Source organism: Gadus macrocephalus, chromosome 4 (genome assembly GCF_031168955.1).
Source record: "Gadus macrocephalus chromosome 4, ASM3116895v1".
Lineage (NCBI taxonomy): Eukaryota > Metazoa > Chordata > Actinopteri > Gadiformes > Gadidae > Gadus > Gadus macrocephalus.
Genome location: NC_082385.1, coordinates 28340150 through 28367265, shown reverse-complemented (window position 1 = coordinate 28367265; position 27116 = coordinate 28340150). Strand labels below are relative to the sequence as shown.

Sequence of the window (27116 nt, the reverse complement as noted above, 5' to 3'; positions counted from 1 at the left end):
GAGCCCTGGGTCCTGACGTCCATCAGAGTACCAACGGGCCCTCCAGCGTCACCAGGAGAGCGAGCCCTGCGCTCGGAGCGAAGCGGGACGTTCACCGACTGTCTCGGTGACGACGGTGGGATCTGAACCCCGGGATCTGACTCCTGTTGGGGCTCCTGGGTTTCACGGCGTGGCGAACGCGGCCTGGGTCTCTGAGCCCTCCCCCCCGCCTCATTCAACAGGTCCTCCATGGAGGGCGTGACTACGTGTAGCTTGAATTAGAGTACCTCAACATACTTCTAGTGTGGTCGCCCTGACAGCGGGGAGCTGGGGGGGGGTCACACTGTGACGGCTCCACTGTCTCCCAGAGGTCACACTGTGGGGGGGGGGGGGGGGGGTCACACTGTGATGGCTCCACTGTCTCCCAGAGGTCACACTGTGGGGGGGGGGGGGGGGGGGGGGTCACACTGTGACGGCTCCACTGTCTCCCAGAGGTCACACTGTGGGGGGGGGGGGGGGGGGTCACACTGTGACGGCTCCACTGTCTCCCAGAGGTCACACTGTGGGGGGGGGGTCACACTGTGACGGCTCCACTGTCTCCCAGAGGTCCTGGGTACAGAGTCTGGGGGTTCTGTTGGGCCCGATGCTTCCTTATGATCAACATGTAAGAAGGATCCCCAGAACCGCCTTCTCTCCTCTGAGAGACGTTGCTCGAGTCAGACCAAAGTCGACGAGAGCGGAAGCAGAGACGCCCTCCCACGCATCCTCAGCGCTAGAAGGCGTGATGCGCTGATCTCTGGTTCAACCGACTCACCACGAAAAGCCCCCAGCTTGTGCAGAACGCCGCTGCTCGACTCCCAACTCGCGCGCGCGCGCGTGTGTGTGTGTGTGTGTGTGTGTGTGTGTGTGTGTGTGTGTGAGTGTTAGTGTGTGTGTGTGTGTGTGTGTGTGTGTGTGTGTGTGTGTGTTTGTGAATGTTAGTGTGTGTGTGTGTGTGTTTGTGTATGTGTGTATGTGAGTGTATGTCTTTGTGTGTGCGTGTGCATGTCCCCGGTGTTTGCATGTGTGTGTGCATCAGTGTGTTTACGATCATGCATGTGTGCGTGTCTGAGGTCTCAAACCTTCACTTTCCATAAAATCGGTGATGCCAGATGAGTTGCATCACTTCCTTCCTGAGACGTTCAAACAACCACCTCAACTGAACCTCATTCTTCCTCAGTGAGCGGCCATGAAGAGCAATCTATCTCTAGATCCGCTCTAATCCCTTTCACCGGAATAACTTGTTTTGGGGACACTTCAACCTCCTTTTCTTCCCTTACATTTATATCTGTATTACTTCATACAGTATGGACGCATTTTAATCCCAGAATAGATAAGGTAGGCCGACAGTTTATACCGTTTATATTGTCTTTAGGTTACTGGTATATAATAATGAACAACCAGTTTACTACCGTTTATATTGTCTTTAGGTTACTGGTATATAATAATGATCAACCAGTTTACTACCGGTAACATTGTCTTTAGGTTACTGGTATATAATAATGATTACTGAGCCAGTATCCTGGGTACTTATACTCATACTGAGCCAGTATCCTGTGTACTTATACTCATACTGAGCCAGTATCATGTGTACTTATTACTGTTAATCTCTCTTTTGCTCTACTTTGACCCTTGAGCTGCTGGTTTGGTGTGTGTGTGTGTGTGTGTGTGTGTGTGTGTGTGTGTGTGTGTGTGTGTGTGTGTGTGTGTGTGTGTGTGTGTGTGTGTGTGTGTGTGTGTGTGTGTGTGTGTGTGTGTGTGTGTGTGTTTCTGTGTGCGCTCGCACCTTCGTTTTCCCCGAAAACACGTGACATTCACTGAGAGGCGCGGCTCCTTGACTTCCTCATCTAACGGTCCGTCGCAGCGAGCAGCCCTTCCTCCGCTTTTTAAACCTTTCACCTGATTAACTTGATTTATAAACACTTTAACCTCAGTTTTTCCCTTTACATTTACACTTTTACAACTTTATACCGTATGGACGCATTTTAATCCCGGAGTAGATAAGGTAAGGTAGGACGACAGTTGACTAGCGTTTATATTGTCTTTGGGTTACTGGTATATAATAATGAACAACCAGTTTACTACCGGTTATATTGTCTTTAGGTTACTGGTATATAATAATGATCAACCAGTTTACTACCGGTTATATTGTCTTTAGGTTACTGGTATATAATAATGATCAACCAGTTTACTACCGGTTATATTGTCTTTAGGTTACTGGTATATAATAATGATCAACCAGTTTACTACCGTTTATATTGTCTTTAGGTTACTGGTATATAATAATGAACAACCAGTTTACTACCGGTTATATTGTCTTTAGGTTACTGGTATATAATAATGATCAACCAGTTTACTATATTGTCTTTAGGTTACTGGTATATAATAATGAACAACCAGTTTACTACCGGTTATATTGTCTTTTGGTTACTGGTATATAATAATGATCAACCAGTTTACTACCGGTTATATTGTCTTTAGGTTACTGGTATATAATAATGATCAACCAGTTTTCTACCGGTTATATTGTCTTTAGGTTACTGGTATATAATAATGATCAACCAGTTTACTACCGGTTATATTGTCTTTAGGTTACTGGTATATAATAATGAACAACCAGTTTACTACCGGTTATATTGTCTTTAGGTTACTGGTATATAATAATGAGTTTACTGTAGAGAATACAACGTTAGTTCATGTTTCACTGCTTTTCTGACCCGTGTGGTAAATTGAACACTGCGTTCAATATTCAAGTGATTCGTCTGTCTTGATGCTACTCCAAATTAAAAGAAGGACATAAGTCATTTGAATGTGCTGATATTTAAGTTAAATACAAATTGAGCGGGAGTCAAATTGAGTACTTAGGCGGGCGGAGCCAGGCTAGCGACTGGGGATCTACAGTTTCATAGATGTGGGTCTAGACTCGATTCCTATGGCTTAAACCACAGCTGGAGCCATAGAGCGAGAGAGAGACTCGTTGGTCAAACGAGGATACCAAATCGATGTGTTGAGCATCACCAGTAGATTCACGGTCTATGGGATCTGTGAAGTGTGAAGTGACAGAACTCAGACTTTGTTCCAGTGGAGAAATTGTTCAATAGTTCTCTACTTTTTAGGGCTGAACGTTTTGGGGAAATAATCTAATTGCGATATTTTTGACCAATATTTCGATTGCGATTTAATGTGCGATTTTCATAATTTATTAGGTCCCAATGTTGTGTATTATTCAATAAGAAATAAATAAATCATTTGTTAGTATGACCAACACAACATTGGAAGCAGTCAACATAAAAACGGCCCTTTCCTTTAGGCCAGGCCGATGTGTTGAGATTAATTTATATTATAAACTTCTTTATTTAACTATTGAATTGTAAAATAAAAATAAAATGAATGAATCGTACTGATTTCCAGTCAGTAACGGTAATAAATCAATTTTTTTTGTTTAATCGCAGCCTTTGCGATTTGCATACCGCGTTCTATTACATTGCGATTTCGTTTGATTTTGATTAATCGTTCAGCCCTAAATTATACCATGATGAATTTTTCAAGGCTATTGCATCTACTTTTTTGGGTTGTAGTTTAAGAACTGTTACAGTGTCCAAGGTGTTTAATCACTCGGTTTTCATCTGCTTTACACATCTGTAATGTAGTGAGGGCAGTGTGGTTACATGGGGTTCATATTTATGTTCTATGACGTCCATGATGCAGTCACAATGATCTTCTCTCTCAATAAACAGCTAAAGTTCAGAAGGAGTTGTGTTTGTGTCCAGGTCTCCAGTCTACTATGGATGAGGAGAGAGAGGATGGGGGTTCTACCTCTAAGACCACTCTGTCTGGGGAACATGGCCGCCGGAGCAAAGCTAAGAGGTAAGAAGAGCATCTCTCTGTCTGTGACTGTTGTCCATCTCAGAGCTCAGCAGTGATGACTCCATCATTAGTCTGAGTAACAGGTGTGTGTGTGTGTGTGTGTGTGTGTGTGTGTGTGTGTGTGTGTGTGTGTGTGTGTGTGTGTGTGTGTGTGTGTGTGTGTGTGTGTGTGTGTGTGTGTGTGTGTGTGTTGTGTTAAAGCCCAGAGCAGCAGCAGAGAGCAGACCCCCCTGGACCCAGCTGTGTCTCCATGAAGAGTGAGCACTATATGGGTATACCTCCCGAGCTTAAAGATGGACGCCCCTCCAGAGAGGAGGGGCGTATCGGCTATTCTTATCCGTGTTTGTATTCTTGTTTGTATTCGTGGTCAAAAAGCGATATCGCTCCCGACTGTATGGCGTGTTCCTAATGCGGCCCCCTAACGGGCCTCACATCCTGTTTACCTATATTGAGTTCCAGGAGGCATCTCAAACCAATATAAAAGTGCCAGCAGTGGGAGGTAATTTTCAATAAAATAAAACTAAGAATAAATTGGCCCTAACAACAACAGGAGAATTTCTAATTTTAAGAACAGTATGAGACTATTATTTGTTCTGTTCAGACTAAATTTTAACTTTTTAACTTCAATGTGGAGATATCTTTCCTCTTTGGGGTTAAATGGTTTGATCCCGACCCAGTATGTAGGGTTATTGCGTTGGTATTGATGAAGATATGTAGGGTTGTTGTGGGGGTATCGGATTAAATTGTTTGATCCAGATATGAAGGGTTATTGTGGGGTAACAGGTTAAAAGGTTTGATCCAGATTGTGTGGGGGTATCAGGTTAAATGGTTTGATCCAGATATGTAGGGTTATTGTGGGGATGCAGGCTAAATGGTTTAGTCCAGATATATAGGGATATGTGGGGCTATAAGGTGAATTGGTTTGATCCAGATATGTAGGGTTATAGTGGGGGTATCAGGTTAAATGGTTTGATCCAGATATGTAGGGTTATTGTGGGGTTATCAGGTTAAAGGTTTGATCCAGATATGGAGGGTTATTGTGGGGGTATCAGGTTAAATGGTTTGATCCAGATATGGAGGGTCATGTTGGAGGTATCAGGTTAAATGGTTTGATCCAGATATGGAGGGTCATGTTGGAGGTATCAGGTTAAATGGTTTGATCCAGATATGGAGGGTCATGTTGGAGGCATCAGGTTAAATGGTTTCATCCAGATATGGAGGGTCATGTTGGAGGTATCAGGTTAAATGGTTTGATCCAGATATGGAGGGTCATGTTGGAGGCATCAGGTTAAATGGTTTGATCCAGATATGGAGGGTCATGTTGGAGGTATCAGGTTAAATGGTTTGATCCAGATATGGAGGGTCATGTTGGAGGTATCAGGTTAAATGGTTTGATCCAGATATGTAGGGTTATTGTGGAGGTATCAGGTTAAATGGTTTGATCCAGATATGTAGGGTTATTGTCGAGGTATCAGGTTAAATGGTATGATCCAGATATGGAGGGTCATGTTGGAGGTATCAGGTTAAATGGTTTAACGATCTGACCCACTTGATTTATACCTCTATTTTGCCATGATTTGTTTGTTAATGTTTTCCACCCGCTTTTAATAGGGGTTACTCCAAATAGGGCATGAAGGTAAGTATGCTCCATTGAAAGGGAGACGCTTCTGTATAACTATTACCTCACAGGACAATTTAATAAGAGGATTGACTATTTTCAAACTGGTTTTGGGGTAATACCATAAAGCGGTGAGGGAGAAAGATTTGTCTTGGTTGGTTAAAATTGTTTCCTCAACCCATTTCCAACTCCCTAACTCACTCTGGCCTGTATAGGCCCACAACAAAGGAAACCTAGCATTATAAACAAGTTAATAAGAATAAACTCCCAATCCACCTCTTTACCTTGATCTGGATAATCTTTTGTAGCTGATTCTTGTTTTTTATTACTCCACAAGAAATCAGAGAATAATTTATTCATTTCTTTGAACCAGTAAAGAGGGAAATTAAGAGGAATTGCTGTTATAAGAAATAATAATCTTGGAGTGTGTTTACAAATATTTAGAGCAACAATAAAGGTGTTAAGGTCTATCACTTGCAGAGGAAGTTACCGTGCCACGCCTTGTAGTCACGTGACCTCAAGTTGAATTATTGATCTGAATTTGAAACAAGATTTAAATGAACTATCAAGGTTGTTCGTTTTTTATGTTGTGAGTGAACAAGTTGGTGCAACAAACGGTTTTATCTTTACCCCAATAAAGATGAGTTTAATGAATCAAGTATCGTGTTTGCTCATTGTCATTTCATATTGCCTTTTGATTTCTCTTCCAGGGGAGCTTCGAAGGATCCGTTCTGAATTTGTGGAGAGAGTCTCAGGCCCAGTTATCAAAGGTCTCGTGGATGACCTTTGGCAGCAGAAGGTGTTTAGCACTGAGGAAAAGGACTACGTGATTGAGGACCAGAAGAGCAAAGCAGACCAAGCACGTCGTCTGATCGACATGGTGATGGGGAAAGGGGAGAGAGCAAGTCAAGCGATGATTGATAGTATGAAGAAGAGGGACGAACACTTATGCTCCACCCTGGGTCTGATGTCTTCTCTTGCTGGTGTGGGTGAGTTGTTACCATGAATCTACTTTTTAAAGAAACGGTCTCTGCCAGCTTGGTTTTGACAAGAGGGGAGCTTCTTTGTCCTTTAATCCACTGGGATGCAGTGATTCATTATCATCCACTCGGGATTGCATTTGTGTGGAATACAATTTAGCCTTTTTGAGAGGTAGGGGTTTTACTTAGTGCTGCTGTATTCCTTGGCTCAATGGTGTTATTGCTAGCTTGACAGGATACCTTTTATAGTTTGGTAACCCTAACCTTAACCCCTCACACCCATTTCTAAAGGGGTAAAACTGAATACATTTTTGTTGAGTGGTACATCGTCAGAAGTTGGAACTTGACCTGCCTGTGTGTGGATTGTCTTTGTCTTTTTATAAAACCCGCTCTGCAGGGCGGGATCTGTCTGATGAGCGAGAGAATAAATATTACACTGATTGGCCCAAAGGTGGCGCTATAGCAACAGTCCAAAGATGCAAACTTTGAACAAACATATCTAATAACCACTTTGACTTAGAGTCATGATACTTTGTTAAAGGCCCACTATGCAAGATCGGGCATTTCTTCGCTGTTTTCTTGGTTTGGCACGCACATTTCTCTACACAGCGCCCCCTACAGCTTCGTAGTAGATATTTTACAACACTGTCGTAACAACTCGTTGACGACCCTTCCCCATGCACTTCTACGATAGCCATGTGCATTTGTTTTCAAAGAAGCCGGCGAATGCGTGTCCGAAGTAGGAGCCATGTCCGAAGTAGATGATCATAAAGTGTAGACAAGGTTATACATTTTTAAAACGGTGTATTTGTATTGCAATAAACATAAATCCATCCTTTTTTATAGTTGAAAGGGAGAATTTATATCCTAGATTATAATTGTTTCATTTTAGGTTGAACAGAACAATCAGTGTAAGAGTGTTGGCCAACATAATAATCTAAATAAACAGGAACCTGGATTCGGGGATTCAGCCTGTATCTGGGGGACGAGACAAACGAACGGCAAAACACCCGTGAAAACAAAGGAAAGGAAACATACAGGGCTCACAACAAAATGGTTGAGCAAACACATTTGTACAGAGACTATCAACATCAAGAATACCACGAAGACAAAGTTCACCAAAGGGTACTTTCAATTTCAAAAGCAACACGGCCAAGTCGGCGTCTGATTTGCAGTCTTCTTTTTCTTTCAGTTAACGCTATTCCTGAAAAGCTTGCCCGACGTTTACTCGTGTCTGGCCTCTCTGTCGGTCAGTCTCCCTTTTCTCTTCTTCTGTTCCTCCGACATTGCGTTTCTCCGTCTCTTTTTAGTCGGCTGATCTATGATGAATGTAACAAGCCCTTAGTTACTTGTGTTTATATCGAGCCAGTTCCGTGTTTGGGGGTCTGTGCCGTAAAGCAATTTGTTACTTCGCGAGACCCGAGTCTCCCGCGAGAGTGGGCGGCGGGTCGCCGGCAGAAACCTATTCCCCTTCTCCGCCAAGATGCGCAAGGGGGAGTCGAAACAACGAACAATCTAACAAAAATGTATAATAGAACCATCGCAATGACTCTTAGCCTGTTATATCAAGGTAAATCAAGCCAAAAAAGTTGCATAGTTCCCCTTTCACTCGTGTCTGGTCTGTTTTCTGGTCCAACTTCTTTTTATCCTTCTTTTGTTCCACCGACAGTCGCCTCTTGGGTCCCTTATCAGTCGATTGATCCATGATGAATGCAACAATTGCCTCGCAACTGGCTGTTTATATCTAGCCGGTGCCATGTTTGTGTGTGTGTCTGCCGTAAAGCATTTTCGAAACTACAATCTGACTACATTTTCGAGGAGCGATTGTATACTTCCGCTGCGTCACATCCGGATTGTGTCGGTCCGAACAGAGCAAGTTGCATATGCGCTTTTTCCTTGGAGAGGCGACATGGGGCAATGACACACCCACCAAACGACCCAGAAATGGTTGCAGAACCAACAGAATAACTCTCAATCTGCATAATTAATGTAATTTTGGCTAAAAAAAGTTGCATAGTGGGCCTTTATCACATGCATATCCTCATGGTAAACAAATATGCCTCAAGAACCTATGACTAAATTCCTGAAGGATCCTAGGTTTTTTCACTTAGAAAAAAATACTTTAGCACCTATCATCTATAATGGACCAATGTCTTCAATCTGACAATAAGCGAAGTCTGTGCAATGAAAAAACTAAAGCGCCCAGGAGCCATTGACTTCTAAAAAGGGTGTGGTTTAAAACGCATAAAGACTGAAATGCTTATATCAACATCAAATTGGACTCCTATGATCTTGAGTCCAATACAAAAGTTGTTCAGAATCAAATTTTGAACATGACAGAGCCAACATATTTTCAATTAGGGCGTGGCATCGAAATGGGCGTGTCCTGCGACAAAAATCACCACAGTTCATAGAAGGAATGTTTGATTTGAGCGGGACCAACTTAGTGGCTGTTGGAGACCAAAGTTCCAACTGCTCGAGTAAAATGAAGTTGATAGACAAAACAACATGGCTGCTAGAGGCTCAAAATCGTTCAAAATTTACTTAATGCCAAAAGGCAAGGTTAACTTAAACCAATCCTCATCAAAGTTGTTGTAGTCAAAGGCAAATGGGTCATGATGAACGCCGCCAAATTGTATCCATGTCGGGCTATTAGGATCGGTAAAACAGGTAACTGAAAATACAACCTCTCCAAATTGTACCCAGATCGGGCGATAGGGGGAGCTATATCAATTAACTGAAAATGCAGACTTTGAATGGACATATTATCTGACATTTTTCTTCTACAGTCATGAAATCTTGTAGACATTTGTACCTCCTCATGTTGAGCAAGTGTGCTTAGGAAACCAGAACCTGTAACAAAATGGCGGCTGGACGTCAAAATTAGCCCAATCAATGATAGGTGACTAAAGGCGGGGTTAATTTGAGTCAATCATCACCGAACTTGGTGTATTTAAAGAAGCATAGGTAAAGGTTAATCAGGCTAATTTCATCAAATTAGGACTGTACGGAGCCCTAAAGTGAAATTTTGTTCGCCCATCTACAGATCAAAGCTGATGCTATTCAAGCGTTGTCAACCGTATGCAAACAAAACCGGTATTAATTGTGTTTGTCAGGGTCTTAATGGTCTGCGTCGCAGTCTTAATGGTCTGTCAGGGTCTTCATGGTCTGCGTCAGGGTGGGCCTCGACGATATACCTAGTAAAATTTATACCAGTATATTTTTGAAAGAGATATGTAGTTGAGACAATATCGCCATACCAGTTATATTATATATTATTTTGATGTTGCCTTGCGAGTGCTATTTTATAAGGCCGAAAGCTGCTCTCTGAGCCTACAAGCCATGTTCAGCTGCTCAATCCCGCCCATTATATGTTCGTAGTGTTCTCCAACCCACGTTACACATCACAACAAACTTTGAACGAAAACATGGCGGACACGGTGGTAGAGAGTACGGAACCCGTAAAGGGACATGGGGTAAAAAAAATGTTTTTAACGTTTCTCGTGAGCACGAGAAACTATCTGGTGCTCACGAGAAAGTATCTTGTGGGCACGAGAAAGTATCTTACACGTGTGTGTGTGTGTGTGTGTGTGTGTGTGTGTGTGTGTGTGTGTGTGTGTGTGTGTGTGTGTGTGTGTGTGTGTGTGTGTGTGTGTGTGTGTGTGTGTGTGTGTGTGTGTGTGTGTGTGTGCGCGCATGGACCAGGGGACGTGTCCCCACCAATGTCAAATGATGACTGAAATATTCGCCACCAATATTCAGGTTGAAACGAAAAAGAAGCGCCTCTTGCGGTACACAAAGGGTTAAATTCCAACTTCGGTACCGCCTCCCAACATATTTCTTCCTTTTTACACTGCCCAGTAGTGGTGGATTCAATGATTCGTTTCCGTGACCCAGTTCGCGTGATTCAGTCGTTCACGAGTCGTTCGTACGTTCGTTCGTTCAGTCGAGTTTCCAGTGAATCGAATGGTGAACGAGACGACCGAACGAACGCGAGAGACGAACCGGTTCAGTTCGTTCGTCCGGTTCACGAACGAACGAGCCAACACTACTGCCCAGCCGGTTCGGTCGCAGCTTCTCGTAAGGAAAGTTCCTCTGCGTCTTTCTAGTATATTGCGTCATCTCTCCCCGTCTTCGTTTAATGCGCCTGCATCACCTTCTCTCCCATGATGGTCAGCAGCACGCACTATTCACTGTCTTATCTGGTTATCACTTGCTTGCTACATCCTGTATAATCCAGATAACCCAACAGACACACGCACTCACAACCACGTCACTATTCAGGGCGTGAATTTGAGGAAAATTGTGAAATGGCAATTATGAAAACAACAATAGTAGGCTATACAATAATATTGCGTAGACTTCGATAGAATGAACACATGCCCTTCTCCAGCTAGAACTACTCATGTTGATATCGCTGCGTTGTCTCTGTCTAGACAAGGCAGCAACACCTCTACCCAAGCCCCCCCCCACCCCCCACCGCGGGTCGTCTAATCACATTTTCATTAAAATGAAACTACCAATGTGTGTAGGGTCAAGGAGGGTCAATTGGGGTGCTTGCTCAAGCCGGCAATTTACCTCGGGCGGTGTAAACGTGTAGACCATGACGGGAAAAAGGCGCGCATAAAGGCCGATCCATACCTCCGGATCCGGACGAAATTCGTCCGTCGCCCCAAACGTTGCCCCCGGAGCTACCCTTCATACCTCCGTCTGGTTTCAGCGTTGTTATGGATGTAACGCAATAAATCCTCTAGAGGGCAGTGACTGTCGTTTCACAAATTAACGGCATCGACAATCGCCAACATGACATCTGTAGAGATGATTTTGCTTTGTGCCATCCGAAATCGGCAAAAAAGTGAAAAAAGTGTGCGGTGGCATGTGACGCCCCTCACCAACCAGCAGTTTATCTCCTCAAAATGTTGTTAAATGACCAGTTACAACTCATTGCCAAAGCAGGGGAACAATAAAATAAAAAGGTCAGGTATATAGTATAATATAAGTATAAAACGTTAAACACAATATATATACATATCAGATATTAAACTACTCTAAATCTATTTTCGTGAATGGTCTGACCTCTGACTCCATCCTGCCGCCTCGATTTCCGGTGGTATTGCTCCGTTTCTCCCGGAGCACTCCGGATTCGTAAGCTCAGAGGCGACGGACCCATTGACGGACGAAAAACCTCCGGGACCGGACGAAATGGTCCGTATCCGAATTTACCGTAGGGTGTGGATGGGCCTTAAGACGGGCATATTTGGCAGTATAAAAACGTCTTTTGAGACGGATCTGTTTTATAATTTGGTGGACGGAATCTTTGTCTTTGCTTACCAAGCAGATGTGTACAATTGGAATGGTGCTATACTAAATGTTTTCATGCATATGCATCAGCAGATAATGCATCAAACAAAGTAGAGTCAGTTGCGCATCATGCATTATTTCAATTAGTGTGTGTGTGTGTGTGTGTGTGTGTGTGTGTGTGTGTGTGTGTGTGTGTGTGCGGGGGGGGATGTCTGGGTACTGTCCCTACCAAAGCTCAAACTAAACCTATGCCCTTGAGGTTGGCAAGTGTTACACCTTTCCTGCTCTCAACTCTTTTAATTAATAATAAATTATATTTGATAATTCCCCGTTGCTAATTATAATTGACCGCTGTCAAGGAAAAGAAAAGATGTTTTGCAGTAGTCCGGTAACTTGTCAACCCCAGCGTCTTCGGTTGCTAAGCGATGTCACCGTCTTTGGCGGACTATTTCTCGGCTGATCAACACTACGAATGCTGGTTATAAATTGTAAAAAAAAAAATATTTTTTCGTTGAGGAAAATAAGCCCCTTCAGGGCGAAGCCCTTTCCACCCTGTCGGGACTTATTTTCCCGATAATGACCTATACATTATCCCATACATGTCTGTTGTTGAAGCACAGCTGTGCCTTGTTGAGCAAAAAACTAAAAACTAAACCTAAATAAATGGTTGATGGTGAATACTTGGCGTGGAGTTAAAACTACACATTTTACCAGTTTTGTTCAAAATATAGTTATAATATCGTATATCGCCATTCGAACAAAAAGGGTCTTTAGGGTGCTTGTACATCGCCGCGTGGCAACCGCCCTTATGACCGCCTCGCTGCCGGAGGGTTCAGCGCGGCGGTGTGAAGTGCCAGGCGCTTTCAAAAGCGGCTGCTGCTGCTGTTGCTGCTGCCGCTGAGAGTTTCAACACGGGGAAAGCTGAGCGGTAGGGCAAGATCTGTGCGCGTTCACGTGGGCGGCAACCGCTTCCTGGTCTACAGCCGCTTTTGTACCCGCCTCCCCTCTGCCGCCCTTCCCTCATTGAAATGAACGGAGGCGGCGAGCTGCCGCGCGGCGGTGTGAAAACAGCTTAATGGTCTGACAGGGTCTTATTGGTTGGCTTTAGGCTTGGCACCCGTAAAATGCTGCTTGCAGCTTTAATTATTATTGTTATTATTATTGTTATTATTATTATTATTATTTTAATGCATGGCATAGGCCACTACAGTATTCATTCATGCAGCCCCTATATGGATTTTTCTTTTTTCCCACAATCGACTTGCTATTTCTATGCAGTTTCACCCATGTGAACAATCCATGACATCATGATATTTAAATTAGGCTAATTGTTTGCATGTTTGTGCTCTGTATAGCCTATGTGTGTGTAAGCTTATGTTACAGTTCCGACCTCCCTAGGCACGTCAAAATAGCCACACCAACTGCGCTATCCACTAGGGCACGCTAGGGCACAATTCTTTCAGTCAGTTGCGCAACTGCTTAATCGATCTGTAAGATAGCACCATGTATCATTTGCGCCAAAACACGCCTCTGCTTTTCGCCGACACGCCTCTCAGGGCACAAGTTTAGTGGCGAGAGTTTGCTGCGGGGGGATATCAGCTTAGCGCCGGGTGCAAACTAGCAACGATACATGCGTTGGTGTAGAAAGTCAATTGCGCTGGATGAAAGATAGGGCCCAATGTGAGACTCAGGGGCGGCCCCAGCACATTTGGCGCTCTAGGCGAGGAGGGGGGGGGGGGTATGAAGCGATTGTTGACGGGGGGGGGGGTTCCAGGTTAAATTATCTTATCCAGATATGTAGGGTTATAGTGGGGGTATCACCTCGTTACCATGGGTGCTTGAGCTCTGAGCAGCATTGGTGCTAGGGCTCTGAGCACCGTGGGTGCTAGGGCTCTCAGCACCGTGGGTGCTAGGGCTCTCAGCACCGTGGGTGCTAGGGCTCTCAGCACCGTGGGTGCTAGGGCTCTGAGCTGAACTGAAAAAGACACCCTGACAATAGGGGTGTAACCAGTGGCGTGCACAGGTAGACCCAAGGTGGTGCTATAGCACCTGCCCTTTGCCCCCTGACCAAATCAAGTGCCCTTTTGAAAAAAAAAATAATAATCTGTTTTTATTTTAATTTTATTTTTTAAACAGTGTATGTGGCCCATGCCGACATTATCATCTATAAAGGCTCGACAATTAAAAACGTGTGATAATAATGGCCCAATATATATGCCCCCCCCCCCTCCTCCTCCTCGCACACAACTCTCTTCCTTTGTCAACATGAACGCGCAGAGCGGACACAAACGGAGGCGCATTGCAGCTGTAGTTCACAGCTGCTGCCCACACACACCTACTCCCCTGCCCTGCCCAACCGGCGATGTAACACATAAATGAATTGAGTCTAGAGTGTATTGTTTGCCCCCGAAGCCTCCTTTCTGGATACTGTGACTGAGGAGCTGAAGTCCCACTGCTAGAATCATTCAGTCCTTCCACCCCTTCACGGTACATGCCAACTGGGTAAGCACGCCAAACGCAGAAGCCAAGGAAGCCGTCCACATCCTGATTTCTATGGAGAAGACGAGGACCAGCTGAAGACAGAACTAAAGGTGTTCCACTCCAGCTTTCCTGCAAAAGACCTCAAATAAATCTTTGCCATACTGAGGGAAAACAGTGGCCGGCTCATCTTTCCTGCCTTTGTGAAGATGATAAAAATCGATGAAACATTGCCAGTGACAACTGCTTCTGTGGAGAGATAATTTTCAAAGCTGAAAATTATCAAAACTAAACTAAGAAGTCTGTGTGGAGAAGAACAGCTCTCTGACCTTCTCCTGCTTGCTATAGAAGAATATATCAAGATCAATCATAGTGAGGTCATCAACATCAAGACATGGCACTGAGGAGGATGCTGCTTTAGAAAAGTGGTAATGATCACTCTTCACTTCGAAATGACACTTTAATGTGCCCTTATTTTTCCCTGAGCACCTGCCCCCCAAAATGTCTGTGCACGCCACTGGGTGTAACGATTCATGCGATTCATCGATGAATCGATTTTCAGTCCTACCGATTCAACTAAATCGATCTGCTAAAATAAATAAATAGAATGAATCGCCAATGATCGATATAAATGCTTTAAATCATATGAATCGATTATGATTAATGTTTTAAGACTTAGTTTACACGATTATTTTGTGAAGTGCAGCTCGGTAATCTGTAACTCTGTCATCAGCTAGTCAGCTTGCAAGGAAGTCCCACGAGTTTTTTTTCTCCCTCACCCTCTACTGGTGCATTTCAAACATGGCAGAGAGCGGCAGCGAGATTGTTAATGCACCAGCAAACTTGAAATCCAAAGTGTGGAAGCATTTTGGTAAAATGGTAAAATTGACAAGGGGTGTGTGACGGGGCGCATAGCTTCCGTCAATGTTGCCTGTGTGTGTTTGTCTTGTTTGACTATGTATTCCGTTACTGTCATACTGTTTTAAAATCATTTATCAACCATGTCATTTATCATGCGCGCTACGGCAGTTTAATACAATCTTGCAAGTACCATCATTACAACGTTCTGTTTAATACCATTTACCATTAACGTCACCTGTTCTGTTGCAATAACCATTCAAACAAGTATGTCGTTGTCAAATTCCAGGTTTGTTTATTTCGTTTAAAAGTTACATGTTAACACAGCGTAAATGTTCGTCTTGCCAGCGTCTCGTCTAGACTTTGTATTAGGGAATGTGTGCCGCGTCAACGGGGTTTAAATTAACGTCATAACTTCCGGGTAAACCGGAAGTGACCCCGAGTTTTTGTAATTATGTTTATTGCAGTTTTTTTATATTTTGGCTAGGCCAAAATCTAGCAATAATATAAAGGTCCAATATGCTTAAGTTCGAATTGATGTTTTTGTGACTCTCAAGCCCATTCAGTTTGTTTAGTGAAAAGTATTTTTCTTTTTGTTGGTTTTCGTTGGTTTTTCCAACTTCTCGTCGGCTCCTGAGTGATTTTCAACCTAGTTCAAGATCCAACACATCTACCCATGACAGGGTGTCACATTATTGAATGTTTATTTCACGGATATAGAATTTTGGTTAAAAGTTACTGAATCGATTCGTGGTTTACAGAATCGAATCGAATCGTTCCAAAAAAAATTATTGTCCTTGAATCGAATCGCCAACTACTGAATCGTTAATCGAATCGAATCGTCTGAAGCCAACGATTCACACCCCTACCTGACAACATTCAAATCTCTCCTCAAAACACATGTTTCCACTGGCATGCTCGCTGTAATGACCCCCTACCGTGGGTTCCCCTCATATCCCCGTTGTGCTGCTGTTCTAACCCCCACCTACCTGGGTCCCCTCACTGTTCTTACCCCCTCCTACCTGGGTCTCCTCACTGCAGTTCTTACCCTCTCCTACCTGGGTCTCCTCACTGTTCTTACCCCCTCCTACCTGGGTCTCCTTACTGCTGTTCTTACCTCTCTCCTACCTAATCATAAACTGCAGATCCACAACAGAATAACTCAGTGGGAGAGATGCAACCCTATCTTGTTATATCAGCACGTCATTTTACAAACATCATTATTACTATGATTAGATTTGACCGTATTGCTGTGGAAAAAACAAAATGGTCATGAACATTTTGAATCTGTAACATGCAGTCTTTGTCACAACCAGCTTCTCAGACCACAAGTTATGAAGACATTAAATATCATGAAGTTGATAATTCAACAGGAAATATTGGCATGTTCCCACTGATGCCACCATCCACTAAATGATGTCTTCTGTTGTTTTGTCATTTAGGATCTGATGCGGTGAAGTGCCGACATAAAATAAAGGCTAATTTGAAGAAAAAATTCAGCCGTGTGTTTGAGGGAATCCCTAAAGAAGGGTGTTCAACACCTCTGGAAAACATCTACACAGAGCTCTTCATCACACAGAGACGCAGTGGAGCGGTCAACAAGGAACATGAGGTCAGACTGATTGAAACAGCTTCCAGGAAACCAGTCAAGGAGGAAACACCAATCAAATGTGAAGACATCTTTAAACCCTTACCTGGACAAGATCAACCAATCAGAACAATAATGACAACTGGAGTGGCCGGCATTGGTAAAACCATCTTAACACGCAAGTTCACTCTGGACTGGGCTGGAGATGAAACCAACCATGACATAGACTTCATGTTTTACTTCACTTTCAGAGAGCTGAATTTACTAAATGGGGAAGAATTTAGCTTGGTGGAACTTCTTCATCATTTCTTTATTGAGACCAAAGAAGAAGAAATCTGCAGATTCAACCGGTTCCAAGTTGTCTTCATCTTGGATGGCCTGGATGAGTGTCGACTCCATTTGGACTTCCGGAACAACCCGATCTGGACTGATGTCACAAAGTCCAACAAGGTGGAAGTACTGCTGACAAACCTCATCAGGGGCGACCTGCTTCCCTCCGCTCGCATCTGGATAACCACACGCCCTGCGGCAGCCAATCGGATCCCTGCTGAGTGTGTTGACATGGTGACAGAGGTGAGGGGGTTCACTGACCCACAGAAGGAGGATTACTTCAGAATGAGATTCAGAGAGGAGACGGCCAACGCAATCATCTCCCACGTCAAGAAATCACGAAGCCTCCACATCATGTGTCACATCCCAGTCTTCTGTTGGATCACTGCTAAAATTCTGGAGGACATCTTAAACACACATCCAGGCATCCAGATAGAAGAGATGCCGAAGACCGTGACTCAGATGTACAGCTACTTCCTTTGGGTTCAGTCGATACAGGGGGACAGGAAGTATTATGGGAGAGCTGAAACGGATCCATACTGGGGTCCAGAGAGCAAGAGGATAATTCTTTCTTTGGGAAAACTGGCTTTTAACCAGCTGGAGAAAGGCAACCTGATCTTCTACGAGTCAGACCTGGCAGAGTGTCACATCGATATCAAAGAAGCCTCAGTGTACTCAGGAGTGTTCACCAAGATCTTTAAAGAGGAGTGCGGGATGTACCAGGACAAGGTGTTCTGCTTTGTCCATCTGAGCATCCAGGAGTTTCTGGCTGCTCTTTATGTCTTTCTGTCCTTCATCAACGATGGTGTCAATCTGCTCTCAGAAGAACCACCCACCTCTGGGGAAGATAAACTCCTCCTCCTCTACCAGAGTGCTGTGGACAAGGCCTTACAGAGTGAGAACGGACAACTGGACTTGTTCCTCCGCTTCCTCCTGGGCCTCTCTCTGGAGACCAATCAGATTGTCCTACGAGGTCTGCTGGGACAGAGAAGAAGTACCTCACAGACCAATACAAAAACAGTGTCTTACATCAAGAAGAAGATAGATGGAGATCTCTCTCCAGAGAGAAGCATCAACCTGTTCCACTGTCTGAATGAGCTGAATGACCGTTCTCTAGTGAAGGAGATCGAACAGTCCCTGACATCAGGAAGTCTCTCCAGAGACTATCTCTATCCTGCTCAACTGTCAGCTCTGGCCTTCATCCTACTGACATCAGAAGAGGAGCTGGACGTGTTTGACCTGAAGAAATACTCTGCTTCAGAGAGGGGTCTTCTGAGGCTGCTGCCAGTGGTCAAAGCCTCTAAAACGTCTCTGTAGGTTCACTATAAACATGTATCACAATACTCCCAACACATTATACCTTATAGTAGAATATAAAAGTTATGATGACATAGAAAACATCTTTCGAGGTTATCTTATACCATGTATCTCAATATGCACAACGTTATATCGTGTAACAAGGTTGAAAAGTCAAACTCAAAAACGATTGATTATGAATTAAGAAATAAGGAAAGAAAAATGAATATTGTTTAATAATAGTTAAATACAGCTGTATTTAAATATGTAGCTATATATATCAATAATTATTGATGCGCATAGATTCATAAATATACGTTTATTATTAATAACAGGTAACCCATTATTTGATATTTGATATTTAGCTAAATGATATTTAAGCATTTACTTATTAGTTGTAACCAGTAGCGGCACCATATAATTATGATTGCAGGAGCTACGGGGGGCTAGATTGTTTATAGCAGAGGCTGATATATTTTGACGCAAAAAATATTACTACACACTACAATATGATACGAATCAAACATTCAAATCACACAACAAGCAGCAACGGTCATCAACACTTACACAAATTAAAAATATGATTTCATCGTTCAGTTTTGTTACATATAAGTCAGTTCGATGTCTTCAATAATGATATATATAAATATATATATTATTATTATATTATTGTGGCGATCATGGCCGGCTTCACCACGTGCCGCATTTGATCCTGGGAGGGTCGGCGGCACCGAGGCAGTCGTGGTTGGGCGATAGGATGTGTGTTTCAGGTGTGTGTGTGTGTTTACATAAAGTCTCTCTCAGGGTGGTGTGGATAATGGGACACGAGAGTGTCAGACTCTTATAACATGGGCTCCTGTCTGGTCGTTCCCGTGCTTCTCGCCACATTATTATTAAAAACATATTTTAAAATTAAATTAAATATTAGTCACAACAAAATGACTGGGGGTTTTGGGAGGGGGGGCTTGGCCTGTTTTAGGGGGAGCTCAAGCCCCCACTAGCCCCCTCCCCATGTAACCGCCGCTGGTTGTAACCCTAATAAACAAAACATCTCTGTAGATGAACTATAGCATGTATTACAATACAACACAAAAAATACATGATACTTCAATAAAAAGTAAAATTAATTTACTATACGAGTCTCAAACACTGCAAAAAACTCCAATATTGAATAAACATAAAGATCTAATGTATATATTAGTTAAATTAATAAGACATCGACTCAAATTAAAGATTTTCAACACAAGTCCTTCATTATGTTGAAATTAAAAGATCTAAGTTACTTTAACGTGTTCTGTTTATTGTGTGTGCAGCCTGAATGGCTGTTGTCTGTCAGAGGGATGCTGTGAAGCTCTGGCCTCAGTTCTCAGCTCCAACTCCTCTAGTCTGAGAGAGCTGGACCTGAGTAGCAATGATCTGCAGGATTCAGGAGTGAAGCTGCTCTCTGCTGGACTGGGGAGTCCACACTGTACACTGGAAACTCTCAGGTCAGTTTCACTCAATGGTCAAACAGTTCCACCACAATTTCCAGATCAGAGGACCAGTATTGATCTGCTGTGCCCCAGTATTGATCTGCTGTGCCCCAGTAAAATCTCCCGTTCGAGTTTTAACAAGGTCCATATTTGACAGTGGATTAATTTAGTTTGATAATAAAGGTCAAATAATGGATTATTTTCTAATCCACAACATCAAAGAAACGCAGTTTAACCCAAAATACAAGCTGAGGCGCGCACCTTGCGGTCCGGGTCCGTACACCGCGGCGTGCACATTACTGTCCGTGCACGGCAGTGTGCATGTCGTAGACGGTGCACCGCGGCGCGCACGCAGCAATCCAGTGATCCTGGTTAATTTAATAGTCTCATAGATAATTGCTGCCTTGTATTCTTTTTTTTTTTCGCATTTCCCACCCATGCAGTTTAGTGTTAAATGTTCTGTAATTAAAATAAGCATTTCCCTGATGTACACACAGCGTTGTTTAGGTTTTTTTAGTCAGAGAAGCTACGTAGGCAGTGTATACCCCATACCGTTACCAACCCCCGTTTTGAGTCACTGGATCCACCCCCCCTCTGCGCTCCGGGACCTCCCACTTTACAAATTAACGTTATCTCTGATAGGGGGTCTGTTTCTGTTTTCACCACCAGCGCCGTGACATCTCTTTCCTCACCAACCAACTCTCCATCCTCCTCCTCCTCCTCCTCCTCCTCCTCAATCAAATATCTACTAATAATAACCGGCTGCTGATTGGATAATATACTCTAATTAGGATTCATCTTCTTCTCTGGGTCATCCTGAATAGTGTGTTTCTTTTCATGCTCTTGAATAGCACTAGTGCTGCGTGACATTTAAGTGAAACTTTGCACAAAGTACAAACCAGTGTTTTAGTTTTCTGATTAAAGCAGAGTGTCTTCAGGGGAACTCAAGTGGGTCGTGTTTCCCAATAGAGCGATCAAGCTGGCGCTGCAATACAGCCGCTATTTAACCCAGCACTGAACTAAACCTTGGCAGTCTGCGTGCATCGCAGCGCCATTACCACTCATCTTATCAAACACAGGACCTCAATCTCACTCTATTTGTGTTGCCATGAAAGTAAAAGGTGTACCTTGGATTCAGTGTGTTAATGATGGCATAAGGTGTTTGTTTTATAGATTCCTATTCTATTCATAATCATGTAGTCAGACAGTAAGGTGGACTTTAGAGTAAAGTTTAATCATTTTTTCTTCTTAGAACTGAGTATTTTTATGGACATTTTCCGGAGTTTGCTGAATCTTTAGTTATCTGAATTCTAAATTAGTCATATTTAAAAAAATCTACTGTATTGACATTTAGGTAAACTAATAAAACATTTCTAATAACAAATTTCAAATGCAAAATGAATCACAGTTCCTAACGTGTTCTGTTTATTGTGTGTGCAGCCTCAATGGCTGTCATCTGTCAGAGAGATGCTGTGAAGCTCTGGCCTCAGTTCTCAGCTCCAACTCCTCTAGTCTGAAAAAGCTGGACCTGAGTACCAATGATCTGCAGGATTCAGGAGTGAAGCTGCTCTCTGCTGGACTGGGGAGTCCACACTGTACACTGGAAACTCTCAGGTTAGTTTCACTCAATGGTCAAACAGTTCCACCACAATTTCCCCATCAGAGGACCAGTATTGATCTGATGTGCCCCAGTATTGATCTGCTGTGCCCCAGTAAAATCTCACGTCTGAGTTTTAACAAGATCCATATTTGGCAGTGGATTAATTTAGATTGATATTAACGGTAAAACAATGGATTATTTTCGAATCCACAACGTCAAAGCAACATTGTTTAACCCAAAATACAAGCTGAGGCGCGCACCTTGCGGTCCGGGTCCGTACACCGCGGCGTGCACATTACTGTCGGTGCACGGCAGTGTGCATGTCTTAGCCGGTGCACTGCGGCGCGCACGCAACAATCCGTTGATCCTGGTTCATTTAATAGTCTCATAGATAATTGCTGCTTGTGAAAACGATTGTTGCCATGTATTCTTTTATTTTACATTTCCCACCCATGGACATTCTGTAAATAAAATAAACATTGCCCGGATGTACACACAGCGTTGTTTAGGTTTTTTTAGTCGGAGAAGCTACGTAGGCAGTGTATTCCGTTACCAACCCCCGTTTTGAGTCACTGGATCCACCCCCCCTCTGCGCTCCGGGACCTCCCACTTTACAAATTAATGTAAGCACTGATAGGGGGTCTGTTTCTGTTTTTACCACCAGCGCCGCGACATCTCTTTCCTCACTAACCAACGCTTTATCCTCCTCCGCCTCCTCCTCCTCCTCAATCAAATACCTACTTATAATAACCGGCTTCAGATTGGATAATATAATCCAATTAGGATTAATCTTCTTCTCTGGGTTATCCTGAATAGTGCATTTCTTTACATGCTCTTGAATAGTGCTGCGGTGACATTTAAATGAAACTTTGCACAAAGTAGAAACCAGTGTTTTAGTTTTCTGATTAAAACAGAGTGTCTTCAGGGGAACTTAAGTGGGTCGTGTTTCCCAATAGAGCGATCAAGCTGGCGCTGCAATACTGCCGCTATTCAACCCAGCACTGAACTAAACCTTGGCAGTCTGCGTGCATCGCAGCGACATTACCACTCATCTTATCAAACACAAGACCTCAATCTCACTCTATTTGTGTTGCCATGACAGTAAAAGGTGTACCTTGGATTCAGTTTCTTAATGATGGTATAAGGTGTCTGTATTATTATATTCCTATTCTATTCATAATCATGTAGATAGACAGTAAGGTGGACTTTAGAGTAAAGTTTAATATTTTTTTCTTCTTAGAACTGAGTATTTTTATGGACATTTTCTGGAGTTTGCTGAATTTTTAGTTATCTGAATTCTAAATTATTCATATTTTGAAGATCTACTGTATTAACATTTAGGTAAACTAATTTCTAATAACAAATTTCAAATGCAAAATGAATCACAGTTCCTAACGTGTTCTGTTTATTGTGTGTGCAGTCTCAATGGCTGTGATCTGTCAGAGAGATGCTGTGAAGCTCTGGCCTCAGTTCTCAGCTCCAAGTCCTCTAGTCTGAAAAAGCTGGACCTGAGTACCAATGATCTGCAGGATTCAGGAGTGAAGCTGCTCTCTGCTGGACTGGGGAGTCCACACTGTACACTGGAAACTCTCAGGTCAGTTGTCAGCCTCTTCTTCAAACTGGTTATTCTAGCTTCCAGTAAGTGCTGCTCCTGCCTCATTTCTGTTGCTCTTTTCTCTGCTGACAAAACACTCCCTGGTTCTACACAATGTTAGAACCTGTGGAGAAACGGTCTTAGCGTACCAAACACAGCAGACTTCTTCTGACTCTAACCAAACAATATCTCATTGAGTTGTAGCTACTGAGAAAGGAGCATTTGTTTAAGATCCTGTCACATCCAAGTGAAGGCAGTTCTGCTGTCTGTGATGTCATCTCCCCACTTCCTCTTCCTGTTCTCAGACTCTCAGGGTGACACAGCTTTGTCTCCATGAAGTATCAATGAAGCTTTTACTTGTCTTCAATGTTGAATGAATACACTTTATAAATGTGGTTACTTTAGTAGAAACTGCTCTCAACCAGATACAATAAATTGTGTGTGTGTGTGTGTGTGTGTGTGTGTGTGTGTGTGTGTGTGTGTGTGTGTGTGTGTGTGTGTGTGTGTGTGTGTGTGTGTGTGTGTGTGTGTGTGTGTGTGTGGCTTGTCTGGCTGCCTGGTCACACAGGAAGGCTGTGCTTCTCTGGCCTCAGCTCTGAGCTCCAACCCCTCCCATCTGAGGGAGCTGGACCTGAGCTACAATCACCCAGGAGACTCTGGAGCTGCGCTGCTCTCTGCTGGACTGGAGGTTCGACGCTGGAGACTGGACACTCTCAGGTATGGAGAGGACAACTCACCACTGAGGGACAAAGTCTCCTACATGATTCAAGCTGCTGCTAGATGAAGTGGTTTGAAGAGGCAGCTGTCACTCATGTTGTGTAGAACGTGATGAGATGGCAGATGATGAAGGTGAATGTTTCAACATGCTGCTCTCACTTTGTTTCCCCCCCAGTGTGGAGCACGGTGGAGTGTTGAGGCTGAAACCAGCTCTAAAGAAGTGTAAGTGTCTGTTTGATTCATCACATCACAGACTCACTATTGAGATGGAAAGTCCATCCACACAGCAGGAAGTGAGGTCACATACTACTGGGAATGAAGATGATGGCTGACATCATGTATCTTACGTATATTAATACTGTCGACCATCACAGTCACCGGGCTGAGGGGGGAGGAGTGTGGGGGTGGGGGGGTGAAGGAGAGGGGGGGTGACCGGGTTAGGGGCCGGTGAGGGGGAGGGGAAGGGGTGAGAGAGAGGCTGAGGGGGGGGGGCTGAGGGGGTGGACTAGGGGGGAGGGGGAGGGGGGATGACCGGGCTGAGGCGGGGCTGAGGCGGAGGGGGGCTGAGGGGTGAGGGGGAGTGGGGTGACCGGGATGAGGGGGGGGGGGGGAGGTGGAGGGAGGTGACGGGGCTGAGGGGGAGGACTAGGGGGGAGGGGGAAGGAGTGTGGGGGTGGGGGGGTCAAGGGGCTGAGGGGGAGGACTAGGGGTGAGGGGAGGGGGGAGGAGCCGGGCTGAGGGGGGAGGAGTGTGGGGGTGGGGGGGTGAAGGGGCTGAGGGGGGGTGACCGGGTTAGGGGCCGGTGAGGGGGAGGTGAAGGGGTGAGAGAGAGGGGGCTGAGGGGGGGGGGGGCTGATGGGGAGGGGGCTGAGGGGGAGGACTAGGGGGGATGGGGAGGGGGGATGACCGGGCTGAGGGGGGGCTGAGGGGGAGGGGGGTGACCGGGCTGATGGGGGGGTGAGGGGGAGGGGGAGGGAGGTGACGGGGCTGATGGGGAGGCCTAGGGGTGAGGGGGAGGGGGGGTGACGGGGCTGAGGGGGGGCTGAGGAGGGGGGGTGAAGGGGCTGAGGGGGAGGGGGAGGGGAGGGGGGGGACTGGGCTGAGGGGGAGGACTAGGGGTGAGGAGGAGGGGGGGGGGGGGGGGGGGGGGTGACCGGCTGAGGGGGGACTGAGGGTGAGGACTAGGGGTGAGGGGGAGGGGGGGTGAGGGGGCTGAGGGGGGGACGAGGGGGAGGGGGGGGGAAGGGGCTGAGGGAGGAGGGGGAGGGTTGTGACCGGGCAGTGAGGGGAAGGGGAAGGGGGGGTGACGGGGCTGAGGGGGGGATGAGAGGGAGGGGGCTGAGGGGGGGATGAGAGGGAGGGGGATGAGGGGGGTTGGTGAGGGGGAGGGGGCTGATGGGGAGGGGGCTGAAGAAGAAGAGAGATCGATCACAAAAAGAACGAGAATAAAAAGAAGAAGAGCAGCCTGGATCCAAGGAGAGATGTTTGTTGTTGATGTTTTCATAATATTGTTGTTGATGTTTTCATAACGTTATTGTTGAGGTGTGTGTATCTATGTATGTGTACATATGTATATGTATGTATGTGTTCATATCTATGTATATGTACACAGAGCGCAGGAGAACAGTACTAGTGATGATGATGATGATGATGAAGAGCGGTTCAGCAGCTCATCATGTCTGGTTCTCCCTCAGATGCCTGTGACCTCACACTGGACCCCAACACGGCCAACGGAGAACTCTCTCTGTCTGAGGACAACAGGAAGGTGACGTGGGTTGAAGAGGACCAGTCGTATCCGGATCACCCAGACAGATTTGACTCCCGGTCCCAGGTGTTGGGTGGAGAGGCTCTGACTGGCCGCTGTTACTGGGAGGTAGAGAGGGAAGGATGGGTTAGTATAGGAGTGACATACAGAGGAATCACAAGGAGAGGAGGGGTTGTTGACAGCTGGCTTGGACAGAACAACAAGTCCTGGAGTCTTGTTTGTTATGATGGTCGTTACTCTGCCCGGTACAACGGTACAGATACAGACCTCCCTCTCCGCCCCGCTGGCTCCACCAGAGTAGGAGTGTATCTGGACCGGCCTGCTGGCTCTCTGTCCTTCTACAGAGTGTCCCCAGGTGGAGGAGGGTCCTCAGACACACTGACACACCTCCACACCTTCTGGTCCTCCTTCACCCAGGAGGACCTCCTCCCGGGGGTGAGGGTAGTGGGGGGGGGGTCAGCCTCTCTGTGTCGGTTGTAGAAAAAAAAAAAGGGAGCTCCTCGTCGGACTGAGCGGGGCCCCTGCGCACACACACACACACACACACACACACACACACACACACACACACACACACACACACACACACACATACACACACACACACACACACACACACACACACACACACACACACACACACACACACACACACACACACACACACACACACACACAAACACACAGCTGAGGCCTCCCCCTCCCCAGAGCCCAGGGAGGAGGTCCTGTGTGTCTATAACTTACCTGTACCTTACCTTACGGCTCAGCGTCCTCCTCCCGGGGCTCCTCCCGGGGCTCCTCCCGTGGCTCTGGGGGGAGGGGGGCGCCTCCTGGGGGTTCTCAGGGGGCGCCTCCGCGTCTCTGTGTCGGTTCTAGACAGTTCACGCAGGACCTCCTCCCTGGGCTCTGGGGGGGGGGCCTCAGCTGTGTGTGTGTGTGTGTGTTAGTCAGTGTGTGTGTGTGTGTGCGTGTGTGTTAGTCAGTGTGTGTGTGTGTGTGTGTGTGTGTGTGTGTGTGTGTGTGTGTGTGTGTGTGTGTGTGTGTGTGTGTGTGTGTGCATGTGTGTGTGTGTGTGTGTTAGTCAGTGTGTGTGTGTGTGTGTGTGTGTGTGTGTGTGTGTGTGTGTGTGTGTGTGTGTGTGTATGTGTGTGTGTGTGCGTGTGAGTGTGTGTGTGTGTGTGTGTGTGTGTGTGTGTGTGTGTGTGTGCGTGTGAGTGTGTGTGTGTTAGTCAGTGTGTGTGTGTGTGTGTGTGTGTGTGTGTGTGTGTGTGTGTGTGTGTGTGTGTGTGTGTGTGTGTGTCTGTGTTCCTATGTACGCGTTTGTGAATGTGTGTTTATATATGCGTGCACGGGCGTGTTTATATGTGTGTGTCTTAGTGTGTGTCACACACACACACAGTATTGATTCCTTGTGTTCTGTGGGGAACAACACAGCAGCAGAACATGTTCAGTTATTAAAGATATGTGCACACCTGTTTATGATTAGCAATGTCTGCTGCTTCTATTGATTGAGTCCTTGTGTTTATTGTGTTCATGTAAGGGACTGTTCTTCTATTGTTTGAGTCCTTGTGTTTATTGTGTTCATGTAAGGGACTGTTTTTCTGTTATCCGGGTTAATAAAGCATAATGGTGAT

At 45.1% G+C, this 27116-nt stretch overlaps 2 protein-coding genes and 1 long non-coding RNA gene across 12 annotated transcripts in view; 2 read left to right on the top strand and 1 right to left on the bottom strand.

Moving 5' to 3' along the window:
- The window catches only part of LOC132455277 (stonustoxin subunit beta-like), a 33691-nt gene extending 7523 nt beyond the window's left edge, over positions 1-26168 (top strand). The window contains exons 1-3 of one of the 3 annotated variants that reach the window (XM_060049113.1): positions 23229-23717; positions 23893-23939; positions 25412-26168. In XM_060049113.1, coding sequence (XP_059905096.1) covers positions 23374-23717; positions 23893-23939; positions 25412-25962 — 942 coding nt within the window. In that variant the 5' untranslated portion in view covers positions 23229-23373 and the 3' untranslated portion in view covers positions 25963-26168. Of the gene's footprint in view, positions 1-23228; positions 23940-25350 lie in introns of those variants that run through there. The other 2 variants (XM_060049115.1, XM_060049116.1) reach the window with 2 other exon arrangements.
- On the top strand, positions 1182-23167 carry LOC132455185 (NACHT, LRR and PYD domains-containing protein 3-like). 8 transcript variants are annotated; one of them, XM_060048979.1, is made up of 8 exons: positions 1182-1356; positions 3789-3885; positions 4087-4157; positions 6214-6492; positions 16563-18351; positions 19648-19821; positions 21247-21420; positions 22827-23167. In XM_060048979.1, the coding sequence occupies exons 2-8, from the start codon at positions 3803-3805 to the stop codon at positions 23119-23121; spliced, it is 2865 nt and encodes a 954-aa protein (XP_059904962.1). In that variant the 5' UTR covers positions 1182-1356; positions 3789-3802; the 3' UTR covers positions 23122-23167. The 8 variants fall into 8 exon arrangements, with proteins under 8 accessions (XP_059904962.1, XP_059904967.1, XP_059904963.1 ...); XM_060048984.1 differs by having other exon boundaries at positions 3770-3885; XM_060048980.1 differs by lacking the exon at positions 1182-1356 and adding an exon at positions 1635-2023 and having other exon boundaries at positions 3797-3885.
- On the bottom strand, positions 13921-14787 carry LOC132455340 (uncharacterized). The gene is made up of 2 exons (XR_009525204.1): positions 14284-14787; positions 13921-14102 (listed from the first exon to the last, which is right to left on the bottom strand). It is a non-coding gene; the product is annotated as an uncharacterized LOC132455340 (long non-coding RNA).
- Positions 26169-27116: the final 948 nt, after the last annotated feature.

Excerpts from the sequence above, each read along its gene's own strand:
- LOC132455185 (XM_060048979.1), top strand. The coding sequence starts at position 3,803 with ATGGATGAGGAGAGAGAGGATGGGGGTTCTACCTCTAAGACCACTCTG. Across the intron at positions 6,493-16,562 it reads GTCTTCTCTTGCTGGTGTGG|GATCTGATGCGGTGAAGTGC; the intron begins GTGAGTTGTTAC and ends TTTGTCATTTAG. Across the intron at positions 18,352-19,647 it reads AAAGCCTCTAAAACGTCTCT|CCTGAATGGCTGTTGTCTGT; the intron begins GTAGGTTCACTA and ends TTGTGTGTGCAG.